General features: G+C 40.0%; 1 protein-coding gene and 1 long non-coding RNA gene across 4 annotated transcripts; one reads left to right on the forward strand and one right to left on the reverse strand.

The window, feature by feature from the left end:
• Positions 1-10,017: 10,017 nt before the first annotated feature.
• LOC6635395 (uncharacterized) lies at positions 10,018-13,437 on the reverse strand. Of its 3 annotated transcripts, XM_032437312.2 has the most exons (3): positions 13,311-13,437; positions 12,796-13,256; positions 10,018-12,731 (listed from the first exon to the last, which is right to left on the reverse strand). In XM_032437312.2, the coding sequence occupies exons 2-3, from the start codon at positions 13,204-13,206 to the stop codon at positions 12,327-12,329; spliced, it is 816 nt and encodes a 271-aa protein (XP_032293203.1). In that variant the 5' UTR covers positions 13,207-13,256; positions 13,311-13,437; the 3' UTR covers positions 10,018-12,326. The 3 variants fall into 3 exon arrangements, with proteins under 3 accessions (XP_032293203.1, XP_015024717.1, XP_002058838.1); XM_015169231.3 differs by having other exon boundaries at positions 12,796-13,403; XM_002058802.4 differs by having other exon boundaries at positions 10,037-12,728; positions 12,796-13,401.
• Positions 13,438-13,954: 517 nt separating this feature from the next.
• Positions 13,955-15,059, forward strand: LOC138911362 (uncharacterized). Its single transcript, XR_011416906.1, has 3 exons — positions 13,955-14,140; positions 14,523-14,637; positions 14,734-15,059. It is a non-coding gene; the product is annotated as an uncharacterized lncRNA (long non-coding RNA).
• Positions 15,060-17,968: the final 2,909 nt, after the last annotated feature.

The raw sequence follows: 17,968 nt of genomic DNA on the forward strand, positions 1-17,968 counted from the left end.
ACACTTAATTTTGCGACTCTCAAGGGACCCCCTTGAATAAAAGGGAAGAAGCAGCTCTCGTTCTAATATAATAAAATAATTTGTTAATAATAAGTAGTAGAAAATAATAAACCGCAGAGTAAACTAAAATCAATATAAAATTAAACATAATAAACACAGTATTCGCATTTCATACTAAATTTCGTAAAAAAGTCTCCAAGTCCCAGGCTGTCCGGATTACTAAAAATGCAAGAAAAAGATTTTTCTGACATGAACAGTAAGCCGTTCTCTAGTCCAGGAATAAAACAAGTGACCTTGTCCTTAATAGACTTCAGCTATTAATATTTACTAAAATCTCCCGCAAGAGTCCGACTCAGGGTGAAAAATGACGAAATGTGCATGATATAACGAATTTAATAAGGGAATGGAAGAAAAACGTCGAGAGAATAAAGACCTTTTATAGGGAAAATATGGATTATAGAAGAATCGGATATTCTGCTGAAGTCGTACCTCAATAAATAATAAAGCTTTCTCCAAGTGTCGAACATTACGTCGATAAATAAGATTTAAAAACTCTCGAGTATCACTGACACAGGGTCGTGTATCTGTCACAGAAATGATACAGCACATGTTGTGTTTGATACTTAATCAGATAACCGTACACGCCAGAAATAGTAAGGCATTATTGAATAATAACCGAGACAAGCCTTGAACACGTTCGTGTGAGGTCTAAGTTTCGATTTATCTCGGCTCTTGGCTATAATGGTGCCAAGCCACCTGAGATACCTTGCATCTGCGTAGCCTAGTAGAGGACCACTAACTGAAACATTTTATACTCAAAATAAGGCAACAACCAACACCTTTCCCACCTAGACATTTTAGAGTTCGCCATAATTCTAAATACCAAACCAAAGAACAATTTCGGACCAGTACTCGATCCTTGAAATCAGAGAAATAATCGCACAATTGGGCAACAACAAAAATTTCTCTGTGTTCGATATGAAGAGGGGCTTTTACCAAATGCCACTCAGAAGAAAAAGCAATGAATAACATTACTTTCAGTGTCTTTAATTATTAAACATATCAAATTATGAAAATTTAATTCTAATTAAAACACATAATTTTCTAATAGCGTCACCGACCAACGGAGGTATTTTATTTGTCCGTTCATCCAGTTATGGCCCACATCTCAGATAATTTTGTCAGTGGCGTTATTTAAGCTTGCAGGTAAGAAGGAAGGTGCTATTATTGAAAATAGTGTTCTTAATAAAAATAATCTCTCTACACTATTTTAGGAAATACATAAAAAAGAAAGAAGTTGTTGACATAGTAAGGAAATTTAAACTAGAGTGTTTAGTATATAAGAACAAGGAGCATCTACATCTAAAATTTCAAGTCGCTTGCTCTTATAGGTTTTGAGATCCTTGAGCTCATACATACGGACGGACGACGGACGGACAAACAGACGAACATGGCTAGATCGACTCGGCTATTGATGCTGATCAAGAATATATATACTTTATGGGGTCGGAGATGCTTCCTTCTGTCTGTTACATACATTTGGATTTTGCACAAATACAATATACCCTTATACCCATTTTTAATGGGTTCAGGGTATAAAAATAATAATACTTTCCCCGGTAGGGCTCGAACTCGCTACATACCGCACCACTTGCTATGCCTCTACTCAGCAGCCACACCAACAATTAAGTACTTATGATAAAAAAAGGAACTAAAATAACATTACAAAAAAAATGCAATTACCATGCTATTAGAATGCCAAGCAGACGCGCATGAATGTGTGTGTGTACATGTAAGTTAACCACTGACTATTGGTATGTGCTGACCCAGCGTTCTGGGGAAGCCAATGACCAGAGTCATGTGGCGACGGATATGTCGCAACTATGTCACCGGCCACGACGGTCATCCGACACCGCACACGAGGCGCTAACGCTGCACTTTTGCGAGTCCGGCGGCAGCGGTTCTACAGCAGCAACGGCGGCTCTGGGGCAGCGACGGCGGCTCTGCAGGCATTGCTTAGATTGATAAAGATTGTATTTTTTAGTCTAAGTTAGGAAACAATAAAAGCGCGACGTATCGTCCCTTAAAGTCTCCCGTTAGTTAACTTATTTTTTATATGCATCTTTACATGCAACCGGCAAACCCAAAGTTGCAGACATTAATGCACTAATTGGCGCCCCACATAAAAAACCCAATACAAAAAAAAAAAAAAAAAAAAAAAAAAAAACCCGATAAAACGGTTTCAAAACTCCAGTTGTGACAGCAGCGGTGGAATTCATCAAAATACACAACAATAGAATCATGTAAGTGATTTGTGAAGTGAGAATAGAAAATTTCAAGAACAATTTGTTTTTTTTTTTCGAATACGCACAAACTAATTTTGTTAAAGTAAGAAAAGGAGTGTCTATTTCTGATAGAGGAAAAAATTTATGAGATTTAAAAAAAAAAAAAATATAAGAGAAAAATAAAAATCCCATTAGCTTAACCTTTTATGTGTTGTTCGGTTTCATACAGAGGTTTAAATTCGAATGAGCGACTGTGACTCCGACGTAGACGCGCATGAACACTACGATAGCGACGACAGTATTTAAGCGAGGTTAATAGGGGGATTTGGAACATTGCAGGTATCAGGTTGTGTCACCCCAACTGAATACAGAAACAGACTCAGTTATGGACCCAGAGCAGTTGCGTGCGATAATTGAGGCCGCAGTGCGGAGCGCACTCACAGCGCAGGCGCAAGAATTCGCGAATAGGGAAGCTACGCTAAGGCAAGAGCTTCAATAACAAATTGCGCAGGTATCGAATAAGCTAAAAAACACACAACCTTCAGTCCCGGAAGTAAAGGTTTACAGGAAAGTTGAAATCATAGACGGGGTGGAATGTAATGAGCCGCTCGACGTGGTAAAATGTCTTACCGAGTTCCATGGGACTCAAGACACTTACGTGTCCTGGAGGCAGGCCGCGCATGCCGCCTATAAAATTTTCAAAAAATACGACGGTAGTTCACGTCACTACCAAGCCACCGCAATCATTAGGAGTAAAGTGAGAGGCCCGGCAGACGCGGTTCTCGCCTCGTTTAACACGCCGTTAAACTTTGAGGCCATCATAGCGAGGATGGACTTCACTTATAGTGATAAGCGGCCTATCCATGTAATTGAACAGGAAATGGGTACGCTTAGGCAGGGCGGCATGTCCATTCTACAGTACTACGATGAAGTTGAAAAGAAGCTCACGTTACTCACAAATAAAGCCTGGCAGCGGGAATGTGTGAAAAATTCAGGGGTGACGCACTTCGCGTATTTATCTCTGGATTAAAACGCAGTCTATCCGATGTGTTGTTTTCGGCTCACCCCTCGGATCTACCGACGGCACTAGCGTTAGCCCAGGAGGTCGAGGCTAATCACGTGAGACATGCGTTCGCGACAAGTTTTGCTAGGGGGCAGGAAGAGCGATCTCGTCAAGAGCAGCGCCCACAAGGGCGCCAGCAACAACAGCAGCATTAAAAAAAGCAACCCTCTCAGGGTGGCCAGGGCAAGAATCCTCATTTGAAGAAGCAGAACGGCCAATCCACAGACAAAGCCCAGAATAGAGCTGGGGCCGATGCCCCAGTTCCCATGGAAGTCGACCCTTCTTCTTCCAGGTTTAGGCAACCCACAAACTTTTCGAATTCCCAGGGCTCGGCTAAGTTTAAAGCCAGCCAAGGTCAGGGAAATAAACGCTCCGCCGGATCGGAACGCGCGACAGGACAAAGGAGGCAAAGGGTAGACCACGTCCAGGCGAGCGAGGCCGAGAGCGCAGGGCACACCGACGCGGCACAAGAGGCGTCAGACGAACAACAAGACGAACATAGCCCTGATTATGATAGCGATAGCGCTAATTTTTTAGGGGAAGGTCCCTGCTACCGTTCATTCGACGGAGAATAGCGGGGGTAGATATGAGATTTTTAATCGACACGGGTGCGTCAAAAAATTACATCAGACCGCACAAACGCCATAAAAGGCGTCGTCCCGGTCGAGTCCCCTTTCGTTGTCCACTCCATTCATGGGTCCAACAACATCGCCGAAAAATGCAAGTTATCCATGCTTGGGTGCGACACATATTTTTTCCTACTAGATTCTTTATCCTTTTGATGGAATCATCAACCTGCTAAATCAGGTAGGAGCGGTTTTATGCCTAAAAAAAGGTATGTTAATATTTGGTGCGACTTCGGAAGCGTTGCAGTACCACAAATGTGTGAGCGTTAATCACACGAAGAATAAGGAAGTCGAGGCACCCCCTGCGGTGAAGGCAGATTTCCTGCGAGTACTTCATCGAAACAACAAGGCTTTTGCGGACTCCAACGAGGCGCTGCCTTATAACACGGCTGTTGTGGCCACGATCCGTACGACCGACGAAATTTTGTGGTCTACTCAAAGCTATCCCCTACCCTAGTGTAGGGTGTAGAGGATTTTGTCGTTTCAGAAGTCAATGAACTACTAAAAAACGGTATAATTAGAAAGTCGAAATCGCCCTACAACAATCCACTGTGGGTGGTCGATAAGAAAGGCACAGACGAGGTAGGCAATAGAAATAAACGTCTCGTAATAGACTTTAGGAAGCTCAACCTCAAGACGGTTGCCAACAAATATCCAATGCCAAGTATCACAATGATACTGGCTAATCTGGGTAAAGCCGAGTACTTCACGACGCTCGACCTAAAGTCAGGTTATCACCAGATTACGCTGGCGGAGCAGGATCGTGAGAAGACGGCCTTTTCGATCAATGGCGGGAAGTACGAATTCTGTCGACTTCCCTTCGGTTTGAAGAATGCAGCAAGCATTTTCAGAGAACCATAGATGACGTCCTGCGCGAGCAGATTGGAAAATCTTGCTACGTTTATGTAGATGACGTCATCGTCTTTTCGGAAAACGAGTCGGACCATGTCAGACATGTCGACTGGGTATTAGGGAGCCTTTTAAATGCGAACATGCGCGTGGCGCACGAGAAGTCACAATTTTTTAAAGAAAGCGTCGAGTACCGCGGCTTCATAGTGACTAAAGGCGGTGCAAAGTCAGATCCAGAAAAGGTAAAGGCCATTCGGGAATATGCTGAGCCAACCACGGTGTTTGAAGTAAGATCCTTTTTGGGGCTGGCAAGCTATTACCGCTGCTTTATCAAAGATTTTGCAGCAATAGCGAAACCAATCTCCGACATCCTGAAAGGGGAAAACGGATCCATTAGCAAGTACAGGTCTAGAAAGGTCCCTATACAATTCAACGATGCTCAACGCAACGCGTTCCAGAAGCTTAGCGTCGGAAGACGTCATACTGATGTACCCGGACTATAAAAAACCATTTGACTTGACCACAGACGCTTCAGCCTATGGCATAGGTGCTGTCTTGTCGCAAAATGGTTGCCCCATTACTATGATATCCCAGTCCTTAAAAGATAGAGCAGCAAACTTCGCTACCAACGAGCGGGAGTTGCTTGCCATAAATATCTTCACTGATCACCAGCCTCTCACGTTCTCGGTATCCGAGAGCAATCCCAATGCAAAAATAAAGCGCTGGAAAGCGCGCATTGATGAAACAGGGGCTAAGCTTTTCTATAAGCCTGGTAAAGAGAATCATGTAGCGGACGCGCTGTCGCGCCAGAACGTGAACGCCCTGCAGGGTAGCCGCGATGAACCAGAATCTGACGCGGCCACGATTCACAGTAAATTGTCCCTGTTTTACACAATCGATTCGACGGAGAAGCCCTTAAGCTGCTTCCGAAACCAGGTTGTATAAGAGGAATCTCGCTTTCCTTTAAAAAGAAATTTCATACTTTTCGGCGAGAAAACCCGCCATTTGATAAACTTTACCGAACCCAAACGTGGTTAATGCGTTTCACTGTACTCTCCCAATCTTGGCCCGTTTCCAGCACGAGTTGGTAAGAGCCTTTCCGACTACGAAGTTTTGGTATTGCAAAAACTTCGTGGCCGACGTGTTCGTCGTCAGTGATAGAAGAGAAATCATCACTAGGGAACACAACCGAGCCCATAGGGCGGCTCAGGAGAATGTAAAACAGGTCATGACGGAGTACTATTTCCCTAAAATGACCAAATTAGCTAATGAAGTGGTTCTTAACTGTAGAATTTGCACGAAAGCAAAATACGACAGACACCCAAAGAAGCAGGAACTCGGCCAGACGCCACTTCCCTCACAGACTGGAGAAATGTTGCACATTGACATTTTCTCCACGGACAAAAGTTCTTCCTTACTTGTGTTGACAAGTTCTCGAAGTTTGCGGTAGTCCAGCCTATCGCGTCTCGAACGATAGAAGACACGAGACCACCTCTGCTGGTCTTAATGAATATTTTCCCTTCGGCTAAGCAAGTGTATTGCGACAATAAGTAAGCATTCAAGTCAGAGACTATCAGGTCTCTGCTACTGAATAACTACGGCGTAAGCGTGATAAATGCGCCTCCCCTTCACAGCACGTCCAACGGTCAGGTAGAACGCTTTCACAGCACTCTTCTGGAGATAGCTAGGTGCTTAAAGCTCCAAAGGGGTATAGTCGACACAGTCGACCTTATCCTGCAGGCCACTATCGAGTATAACAATTCCATTCACTCAGTGGTTGAGAAGAAGCCTAAGGACATCCTGCTTGACTCGCTTCCGGAATCCACCCACGAGGTTAGGATAGAAAGGGCCGAAATCCAGCAGAACGCTAGGGTTAATAAAATGCGTCGGAACAGAGTCTTCGAGGTAGGAGAAAAGGTCCTGGTAAAGACGAACCGCAGACTAGGCAACAAGCTATCGCCTTTGTGCATTGAAAAAAAGGTTGAAGCGGACTTGGGGAAATTGACACTGGACATGTACTGGACATGTTGTCCGCTCTCGATGTGCACCATCGCAAGGTAAGAAGCCTTGACTTCTTGGGAACAGCCCTTAATGTTGTAGCGGGCACCCCGGACGCAAACGACTTCAGGAAAACAGAACTGACTCAGATGCAGCTGGTCACTGCAAGCAACAGACAAATTTCTATAAATTCCAGGATGCAGGAAAAGATCAATCAACTGACCGACACCGTTAACAGAATTATTAAGTCCTCAAAAGAAAAGCAGGCCGACACTGGCCACCTCTTTGAAACCTTAAGCACACGCAATAGAATGATAATAACAGAAATAACAGGGACCCCTATCACTGACATATTGAAAGTATCTAATATTAAGGTAGAGCGTAAGGATAATGTAATAAGTTTGATAATCGAATTCCCTATAATAAGTAAGCAATGCAGGAAGATAACAATTTTCGCAGTCGCCCACAACGGTTCTGTGCTCCAACTCCACGACAATCTTGTGGCCGATTGCGACGGACAGATGTTGGCCGTAGCCAATTGCTCACAAACTGCGACTGCCACATCCTGCAAGCGTTCCAAGAGCATCAGTTGCGCACAACGCCTCCATGCAGGGGGTACAGCCCATTGCCAAACGCAGCCGAGTCATCTTGCCCCTGTCACCATAGTGGATGACGGCATCATTGTCATTACCTACGACGATTGCACTGCGATGAAGATAGATGGGACAAACCTCGTCACCTTCTCGTCCTATGCCACCGTAAATGGCACGCGATACTTCAATCGCACGAGCGTGCAAAATCGGTTCCCGGTAGTAGCGGCATCACCGTTGCTTAACATCAGCGGCCATGACTCGATACTCAGCCTTCCCTACATTCACCGCCTGAGTGAAAACAACCTTAACTACATCAAAGAGGTCAGAGACAGTATTGCAGTCGGAAATACATTGGCGATTTCCTTCGGCATAATGCTGTTGGCCTGTGCTGTGGGGGCTGGAGTCTACTGGCTCCATAGGCTGACAATCAAGCGTCAAAACTCCCGGAAGATCTCGAAGATATTGGAAAACTTAAATGCGACCGAGGACGGTCGATCCTCGAGAGGGGGAGTAGTTAACCACTGACTATTGGTATGTGCTGACCCAGCGTTCTGGGGAAGCCAATGACCAGAGTCATGTGGCGACGGATATGTCGCAACTATGTCACCGGCCGCGACGGTCATCCGACACCGCACACGAGGCGCTAACGCTGCACTTTTGCGAGTCCGGCGGCAGCGGTTCTACAGCAGCAACGGCGGCTCTGGGGCAGCGACGGCGGCTCTGCAGGCATTGCTTAGATTGATAAAGATTGTATTTTTTAGTCTAAGTTAGGAAATAATAAAAGCGCGACGTATCGTCCCTTAAAGTCTCCCGTTAGTTAACTCATTTTTTATATGCATCTTTACATGCAACCGGCAAACTCAAAGTTGCAGACATTAATGCACTAATTTGTATACAGAAATTCTTACAGCTGCTGCCCCATTCAATTGCGCAGTTGCATATAACTTTGGTTTTTCTTAACCGATCTTTATGAAATTTTCTACAGTATATCTTATTGTACCATAGAATATTTGCGTATTCTGAAAAAGTCAATTGCATTTATATTGTTCTTTAAATTGGTTGGCAATAAAAGTTGGGTTATTAACTTGATTTATAGCTCTGTGGTGGTAGCGGGGAGGTGGCGATAGGTATGAAATGAAAGATACTTGAAATATCTATAATATTCTAGAAGCAACATCATGTTTGGTGGCTCTAGCTCTTATTATATACCCAATTTGCTGAAAAAAACAGGATGTCGATATCGATTTTTATCGATTGCTTGGAAACGGAGTAAGTTATCGATTATCGGAAACAGGAGCATCTACATCTAAAATTTCTATAGCTCTTATAGGTTCTGAGAGTCTTGAGCTCATAAATACGGACGGACGGACAGATAGACGGACAGACAGACGGACAGACGGACATGGCTAGATCGACTCGGCTATTGATGCTGATCAAGAATATATATACTTTATGGGGTCGGAGATGCTTTCTTCTGCCTGTTACATACATTTGAATTTTGCACAAATACAATATACACTTATACCCATTTGAATGGGTTCAGGGTATAAAAAGAGATTAATGTTAGAAAACATTATACAATCTATTGTAATTTTTATATAACACGCGAAAGAATTGTGCGTGACGTAATCTGTTGCACAGGTAGGTAGAAATAAGGGGCGATAATTCCTGGTAGATCAAGACGAAACAGATAAGAAGGATCTATGTCGCCAACAATCAAGTTATGTAGGAAGACAACACCGACGATTGTCCTACGGTTGATCAACGACGGAAGATTAGGAAAATGCAGCTTGCTGTACTAGGATGGCAACCGAAATTGGGATCACAATTTGAGCCTCACAATGCAAAATGTTGAAATTGCTTCTTGACTGACTCAGCACGATTGTCTATTGTTATACTGCGGAAACTAGATGCAAGAGCAGTATTCAAGAATAGGGCGAACAGAAGAGATGTATAGAAGTTTGGTTATGAGGGGATCGTTCAACTCTTTAGACTAACTTTTAATGAATCCAAGTATACCTTTGGCATCATTAGCGAAGAAAGAGTGCATAGATCCTTAACTGTTGGTAGTCGTTGCAATGGAGTTTTGTGGATTTTATAACTGACAAAATAAGGTTTAGTATGATTGAATGTCATAAAAACACACTTTGAGCGATTAAGATGCAATTGATTGGGCGAACGCCGAAGTTGCATAACTTTCAAACTATCTTGTAGACCATTGTGATGCAGTCCGCATCGTGTCAAAACATCTGGCAAAATAAAATTAATTCATTTGTAACAAACTGCAACGGATCAAATCTTAAGATTAAAGGTTTTTAGCGCGGCATTATTATTTAATATGTATTATACTTAGCTTCGCTTCAAATATTAAAATAAACGAAAAACAAATACAAATAATTATTCGCAGCGATACAAGCAAAATTTCCGACTTGGCAATTTCTTCCTTAAGTTGGGCGGCCAAAAAACCCCACACTTGACATGTGGCAACCTAAACCCACAAAAAAAAAATAACCTAAGCAACGTTACTTCCGGCTTGTATGTTATATCAATATACTTTGCGAAATTAATTTTTGTACCTTAATTCATACACTATTCACAAACTAATTATTGTGGATTTTGTTTTTATATGTAGTTGGGCGCCAGTTATCGCCTGAGTCAGTGCAAGTATTTAATTTGTTTGTTCATATACATACGTGAATTGATTGATAGCAGTCGGCAAGTCCTATATTACGATTCCGAGACGTTCGCGGCCAAAGAGTCAGAGTTGTAATTTATTGTTTGCTTTTGTTAACTTATGCACAGCATACAATGCAATATCAATTACAATTATAATTACAGATACCCTTTTTAACCATTTTAAACATGTTCAGGGTAAAAGAAGAAAACAAAACATACATGTATATAATTTAAACTCGCTGGTTAACGTAAAAATAGCTACGTTTTTATTTCCTTAAATATATTTACTTACTTAATAATAACTGCATTTCCGTGTTAGAATTGAGATAATAATTTAAGTATTCGAACGTTTAGTTAAGCCAAAGACATAAACACTAAGATAAGTAACGCCATACAACAAAATGCTACTATGCAGCTTGATTTCTTGAAAATTGAGATCGAAAACGAAATCAATAGCATTGCGCTCTCACAGCCGAGAGAACGAAAAAGCTAAAATTAGAATTTGCTCTCAGCTTCGGCTCTATGAGGGCCATGCAAGTAATTATGTTTGTATGCGTTTGAATATACATACATAACAGCATATTTGAATGTGCTGTTATCCACTGCTCTGGACAAGTCTCTGGCTGGCAACGAAACAATTTTCTTAGTTTTTAGCGCAGATCACGACCTACCCAATATTTCTGTTGATATATGAATGCATTTTGTGTACTGACGTTGGCTCCGTACAAAATATGTATTTTTAAGTCGATGCAAATATTTATGTAATTTTTGATATTTGAAATTATTAAAGCAATTATTTTTATTTTTAAGTAATACAAAATAAATTAAGGAAATAAAAGTACAAATTTGTTGTTTTCAAAGATACATTTAATTAATTTTTATTTTTTTTTATTTTATTATTTTTTGTTCGAATTATAAGGAACAAAGTACGCAGGGAACGCCGCGAGGAGGCCATTATAATTATAATGGGGTCATAACTAAATATGACCTTCAAGTCGACTTGAAATGTAATTGTACTTTTTAGCACTCTTTTATTTCTTAATTGGAGAATAAAAATAATATTAATTTAATTTAAAGAAATTATGTAAATATTTGCATCGACTTAGAAATACATATTTTCTGCGGAGCCAACCTCAGTACACAAAATGCATTCATATATCAACACAAATTTGGGATAGGTCATGATTTGCGCTAGAAAACTAACAAAATTAATTTCTTGCCAGCTAAAGCCAGAGCAGTGAATAACAACACATACAAACATACTTTAAAGTTCTTATGCATGTATAATTCACGCATACAGCGAAAGCCGTGCAGCACGCTATTGGCTGAGATTAGAACTTTTCTCGAGTATATACTGTCCAAAAAGAAAAGTGAAATCAATCTATGTGTGCTATTTTCTTAACATAGTTATTGCGCAAGAAGCGCCTTGTGTAAAAATTATAATTTAAAATTTCATGTAAAATTAATCGTTAATATCTAGGGTAATATATCATTTTAATAAAGCATGCATTTCATGGATAAAGTACAAGCACTTTGCGTCGATCGTAAGTTCTAAACTTTTTTGCTCAATGTACTTCGAAAACGAAGCGACGCAAATCAGCATCGACCAGCTTTGTTGAAGGCATTCAGGTGTCAGCATCAGCAAGCCGCGACTTCGGCATTCGTTCGTCTGGTCTTTGGAGAACGAACAACCAGTCGGCAGGCATGCCGTACGAAGCCTCAAAGGTTAGGCTAGAAATTTTGCGTCGCATTCAAATGTATGGGCGTTACTCATCTTAGTGTTTATATTGTCTTTGGTTATGCCCGTCCTTCAACAATAGAGGCTCTTAGGGCCTTCACACTTCTTGTTTTGCTTCCCATTTGCATAAACTGAAAAAAGCATGTGTGCGCAAATCTGTGCATGGAAGCAATATCGTGCTGAAACAACTGTGGGCAAAATATTCTCCAAAATGGACCAATACTGAAATTGAGAGCACAAAATAACTTTTTCCATTCGTGCCATGCGAAACGTACGTCATGGTATCCAAACAAAGCGTCACAAAAAATCCACCGTTAAAGTTTCTTGACAGAAAAGTTATAAATCAATTTTTGCTCACCGTTTTTTTATCGTTCAAGAATTTGTTGTACTGGTTTAGTATTTTTTACTGTGAACTTATTTCTTTGTTAACGCAGACTCATTGAATGTACTTTTTTATTTTTAAATCAATAGATATAGGCGAGTTTAATTGACGCTTGTTTACTCTTTGTCATCTTCTTCACCTACTTCTAACATAACTTGCATAATTTTGCGTTTGAGTTTTTTTCGAGATATTGAAGATTTCAAATTGCGTAACTCATTTGCTATTAGTTCACCGAACGAATCCCACTGATCCCGCAGACTTGAATGTCTGGATTCCGATAGCGCTACACAACTTTGTCCTCCGCTCTGAATGAAACTTGGAGAACAACTGTACGTTTTTATTGAAGAACAACTCCGTTGTACTTCACAAGTTCCTTGTTCTTTTGCATTAGCGTCAGTTGTGTCCTTGCAACTCAATATTTGTAGCTGTATAATATCCTCAAGTTGGTTCTCTATAGTGGAAAGTTGAGGTTCTGTGTTATCGTTGAAGGTTGAAATCCTATGTCTTTTTACAACTTTCTGCTAACAAAAAAAATGTATTCAAGAATTTACTTATTTATCTGGTTTCGAAATAAATATGAATAACCTTGATTTGTGGTTGATGATACCCAGGCCGAGGTTCAATAAAAGGTCGCAAAAACATCAACGTTTCAAAGTGCTCCCAGCGGCGTGTTTTTGGTGATACAACTTTTTTTCCTCCCGTTTTTTCTAAGCGTGCTTCATACTTTTTCAGTTCCGAATTAAACTGGTTTCGTAGGTTGTGAACCTTTTTCCCATAGTCAATTTTTGAAATTTCGAGAGCTGTACATATGCGATTTATAGCTTTATTTCGACAACTTTTGTTTTTGTATAACTCCGAATAATGGTTCCACAAACATTCAGATGCACGATAGAGCTCAATTAGTTTGTAAATTTTTTCTCGTGTCCAAATAGTATGCTGACCACCTCTTCGTTTGACAGGTGTAGAACTTAAAACGGTTGTTGAATTGTGCGTCATTTTACTTATGTTGTTAAAAACGTATAGGAAAATCAATATAGACTCAGGAGCTGAAGTAAAATTTCGATTTTCTTATTTGCTTAGAAATTAAATATAAACTGCACCTCATATTAAACAAATATTATGCAAATGTCTTTATTTTATATGACATTAGTTACTTCCGTTCGGCATTTCCCTATCTGTATCTCCAAATTAACAATATATTTACGTGCGTCAAACTAGCAACGGTGACTTGACGTCAATTTTTTGATCTTAGTTCCGGAGCTGGAATAATATGTTATTATTTGTGTTATAAAGCACACAACAAACGAAAATGTATTGCTGAATGGTTAAAAATTTTAAATGTTTGTTGTCTACGTTCTTATTTTTAACATGGTAAACCAAGGGGTTGGGAAATAAAGTTTTTACCATTTTTAAACAACTTTAATTTGTGAAAATGTCTCCAAAAACCGCATATGTACAATTTAAGCATATAGTTTCACCTAGTCAACCGTGAATTGTTGTCTGAGCCGCTCTAAATAATTTTAGATGGCCCTCTATGAACGCTTTTCCATTTTTTGAATACATGTCTTGAGGGGCTCCGAATACATTTTAAATATATGGATGGTCCATTTTTGGAAACAATTATTTACATATGAGCCAACAAAAAATAGTTCATTCATAAGGTGTGTAATTGAACTGTTAGTTTCAACACGAACTGAGCTGGATCACTAACCATACAATGTATAGACATACCAAATGGCACTTTTAATCGAAACAAGAAAAATCGCAGCGAGGCGACCCCAATGGTACCTGCGACCATTTTAGTGTGCCCAGACGGAGTAAGACTGCTGAGAGTGGCAGCCGAACGCCGGCCTCAAAAGCCAAACGTTCAGTATGAAGCCGCATCTCGCTCAGCGCACAACATTGCGGCTGATGCGTTTTCTTAATATATGTATGTATGTTTTTTAAATCCTTACAGCCCAAAAACATATATGTGTATGCATGTGCCTCGCTCTTACTCATTGCTTCGCGCACTTGCATCCATCTCTTTCTCCCTGCATAGCTTCCCACAAAACCCCGAGATCTACAAACATTCATACGTTTGTGTTTTGCGGATGTGTGCACAAGTAGATCGCGGCGTTTGTCGCGAGCCAGAGGTTATTTCTTCAATTGTGTGCCTTTTGTGCCTGTGGTAGCAATAGGCACTCACATTTAAATGCTCTATCATGTATTTCTTCGTCCAGTCAGGCATGATGAGAAGAATTTGATCAAATTTTATTTAATACACAATTAATTGACCTAAATGAAATATTTATATTTTCTGTTTTCTGTAGGGACTTATTTTGATCAAAATACAAAAATATCTAAGTCGTATTTCGGCAAGGGGAATTCATCGTCGGCTTATCGAAGATTTTAGAAAAGACCAAAAATTGATGCACACTTTTTCAAGTAAGCAGTTGTGTGAAATTATTAAAATTATTATTATTGTGTGAAATTATTCGGCCTGCTCATGAGCAAAATTGTTATTTTTCATGCTTGTTGTAGGGGTCAGGGCAAAGACAATATAAACACTAAAATGAGTAACGCCCATACATTTGAATGCGACGAAAAATTTCTAGCCTGTCCTTTCATCTGGCCTTTGAGGCCTTTGAGCATGCCTGCCGACTGGTTGTTCGTTCTCCAAAGACCAGACGATGGAATGCCGAAGTCGCGGCTTGCTGATGCTGACACGAGCTACGAAGTTAGTCGCCAGCCTGCCTTTAGCAAAGCTGGTCGATGCTGATTTGCGTCGCTTCGTTTTCGAAGTACATTGAGCGAAAAAGTTTAGAACTTACGATCGACGCAATGTGCTTGTGCTTGATCCATGAAATGCATGCTTTATTTAAATGTTTATTTATATATAAATATATAAATGACAATATTTATTTAATGTTGTCTAAAAAAAAACTAATGTGTGGCAATATTCATTAATTGTAGCGCCAAAATATTTAATAATATCAATCTTGGTACACAGATAATGGCCCAAAATAAACGGAGGCTGTGCATAACGGCGATGGGGCTTATCCTTTTTTGTGCGTCTGGTCCAAAGCCGCCTACGTTTTTGTTCGGGTTCGAGAACTACAGGAAACTGATTTGGCTTATTCTCAGTGCTTATTCAATTTGTGTATTTACCGTTGCACTGTATGTGTGTGTATTTGTCCGTACAAGGCAGATCATGGACGCAAAAGAAAGTTTCATTATTGGCACGCGTCTGAAGAGCGCCCTTCTTTTTTTAAGATACTGGGATAGAATTGATGAATAAATGTTGACACCTTATTACCGTAAGGAACTAAGTTCTTTTATCAAGGACCCGCGCCTACATATGTATGTACATATTAGAGAGCTGCATGGCTTCACTCACATCTCACGTTGAATTGAATGGACTTGAATTGAATTAAGTGAGTGCGAGGCCCACAATGAATCAAATGTTTCCCGAAGGTATCCTGAAATCAACGATTTTATTATGGGTAGAGAAAGTTCGGTAGAGAAAACGTGATGCAAACTATTATAATTTTTACATAGCACGCGAAAGGGCATAGCGTAGTCTATTGTGCACGTGGCTGGAATAAGAGCCGATAATTTCTGGTTGGTCTAGCCGGAACAGAAATTTGAGGTCGTCCTATCAGAAGAGGAGAATCTATATCGCCAAAATTTACTTATGTCGAAGGACAACACCGAGAATTTTCCTACGGTTGGTTAACGACGAAAGGTAAGAAGAAGCAGCCCGCTGGAGTAGGATAGCAACCGAAGATTAGGTTCCCAATTTAAACCTCGTAAGGCAAAAAGCAGAAATTGCGTCTGAACAGATTAAACATGATTTTGGCTATTGTTATACTGCGGAGACCAGATACAAGAGCAGTATTTAAGGATATAGCGAACAAGCGAAATGTTCAGAAGTTTCGTTATAGAAGGATCGTTAATCTCTTAAGACCATCGTTTAATGAATCCAAGTAAACCTTTTACCACATGAACGATGGTATCTATGTGAAGAAGGAAACAGAGTTTAGAATCAAAAATAACATCTAGATCCTTAACTGTTAGTATAAGTTGCAAGGGGTATTGTCGATTGTATAACTGACAAGATATGGTGAAGTACGAATAAATGTCATAAACATACACACCAAAGTTGCATAGCGTTCAAATCGTCTTGTACACGAGAATGATGTAGGGGATTATTGTATGATAGAATAGGTTTCGCATCGTCCACATACATTAGTACACGGGAATGTGATATAACAGGGGGGAGATCATTTATAAAAAGAGTAAAGGTCCAAGATGACTACCTTGAGGAGGACCACAAGTAACGTAAATCTGTTTAGAGGTATTCAGCCTCAGTGTTGCTCGTTAGGTCCTACCTTTTAAATACGAATTAATCCAAAGCATAAGAGACGGATGTCATGGTGCACAGAGTCAGACGCCTTACTGACGTAAATGACATCAGTTTGCATTTTCGAAAGGAAATCATCATTTACCAAGAAAGTAGCAGATTGTAGTTGAGTTCTTTACGAACCATGTTGAACAGGGGAAACAACTGATTTGCAGAAATGCTGCAAATTCGAAGTGATTATTTTTTCAAATAATTTAAGAATAGCAGACAGTTTTGCAATGCCCCTGTAATTTTCTATGTCAGACTTCCCACCTTTCTTGTGAAGAGGAATGATATAAGATTCTTTCCAAAGAGATGGAAAGACAGAAGTTTCAAGGGATAGATTAAAAAGCTTTAGCAATGGATAAAAAAGGGAAGAACTACACTCCTTGAGTAGACAACTAGGAATATTGTCCGGCCCAGGAGAGTAAGAAGATTTTAAAGAGTTTATAGCTAATAGGAGAGAAGAGTGTGAAATAATGGGGAGAGGTATAGAACTAGCGGAAGAAATAGTATAAGAGTAATAATTAGTATTAGGGCAGACTGAAGAGTAAGTTGATTGGAAATTAGCAAAGAGGTTAGCAGAATCGGAGTCATTGCTAGCTTTATCTATCCCGAGAGAAAAAGATGGCGAACTTGAAGATTTACGCTGCAAGTTTACAAAAATGTTAAACTGTCTCGGTTTTGGGGGAATTGCCATTACAATGAGTTTGATTATTTTCATAGCATTGATAATTCAGAAGAAAGAAGTTCGACTTGGCTACAAATATTTAGCCAAGTCTATACACGAACCAGACTGTTTATAATTTTTAAAAATATGTAGAGCTTACATTTTTTATATGTGACAACCTGGAAGTAAACCAGGGTTGTTTTGAACGAGTAGTTGGAGGAATTAGCTTGGGAATACACATATCTAAGAGGAAATTTAGGGTGTTATAAAAAAAAAAATTATTGGCAGTATTTATATCAACCGAGTCATACAAGAAATATCAATAGGTTGCATTAATAAACTGATTCAGCAATGAATAATTTCCTATGCGAAAGCAACGACGGGGCTTTTTGGTTGATGAGCACGAAGTTAGTGGATTAAAATAGAACATTGCAATGTCTAAGGTATATATGTAGGGACGGACATTCCATGGATTTCACCAGCACTTAGTTCTTTATGTTCTTAGTAGTTTATTTAAAGAAATTGGTAAACAAACGTAAACTTGTAATTATTATTTATTTTCTGACAAGTATTACAAGACAATGACCAACAGCGAACACATCTTTTCATTTTCTCTCTTTGCTTCCGACTGAACGTTTTAGTCTCCATTTTTATCGATAAATCGTGGATCAGTCCATAGCAGTGTTGCATGTGATCAGTGATTT

Source organism: Drosophila virilis, chromosome 5 (assembly GCF_030788295.1).
Source record: "Drosophila virilis strain 15010-1051.87 chromosome 5, Dvir_AGI_RSII-ME, whole genome shotgun sequence".
NCBI lineage: Eukaryota > Metazoa > Arthropoda > Insecta > Diptera > Drosophilidae > Drosophila > Drosophila virilis.

Bases quoted from the DNA above. Each gene is read 5' to 3' on its own strand.
- LOC6635395 (XM_032437312.2), bottom strand. From the start codon at position 13,206: ATGACGCACAATTCAACAACCGTTTTAAGTTCTACACCTGTCAAACGA. The intron at 12,732-12,795 runs GTTATTCATATT...TTTTTTTGTTAG, and splicing joins ATCATCAACCACAAATCAAG to CAGAAAGTTGTAAAAAGACA.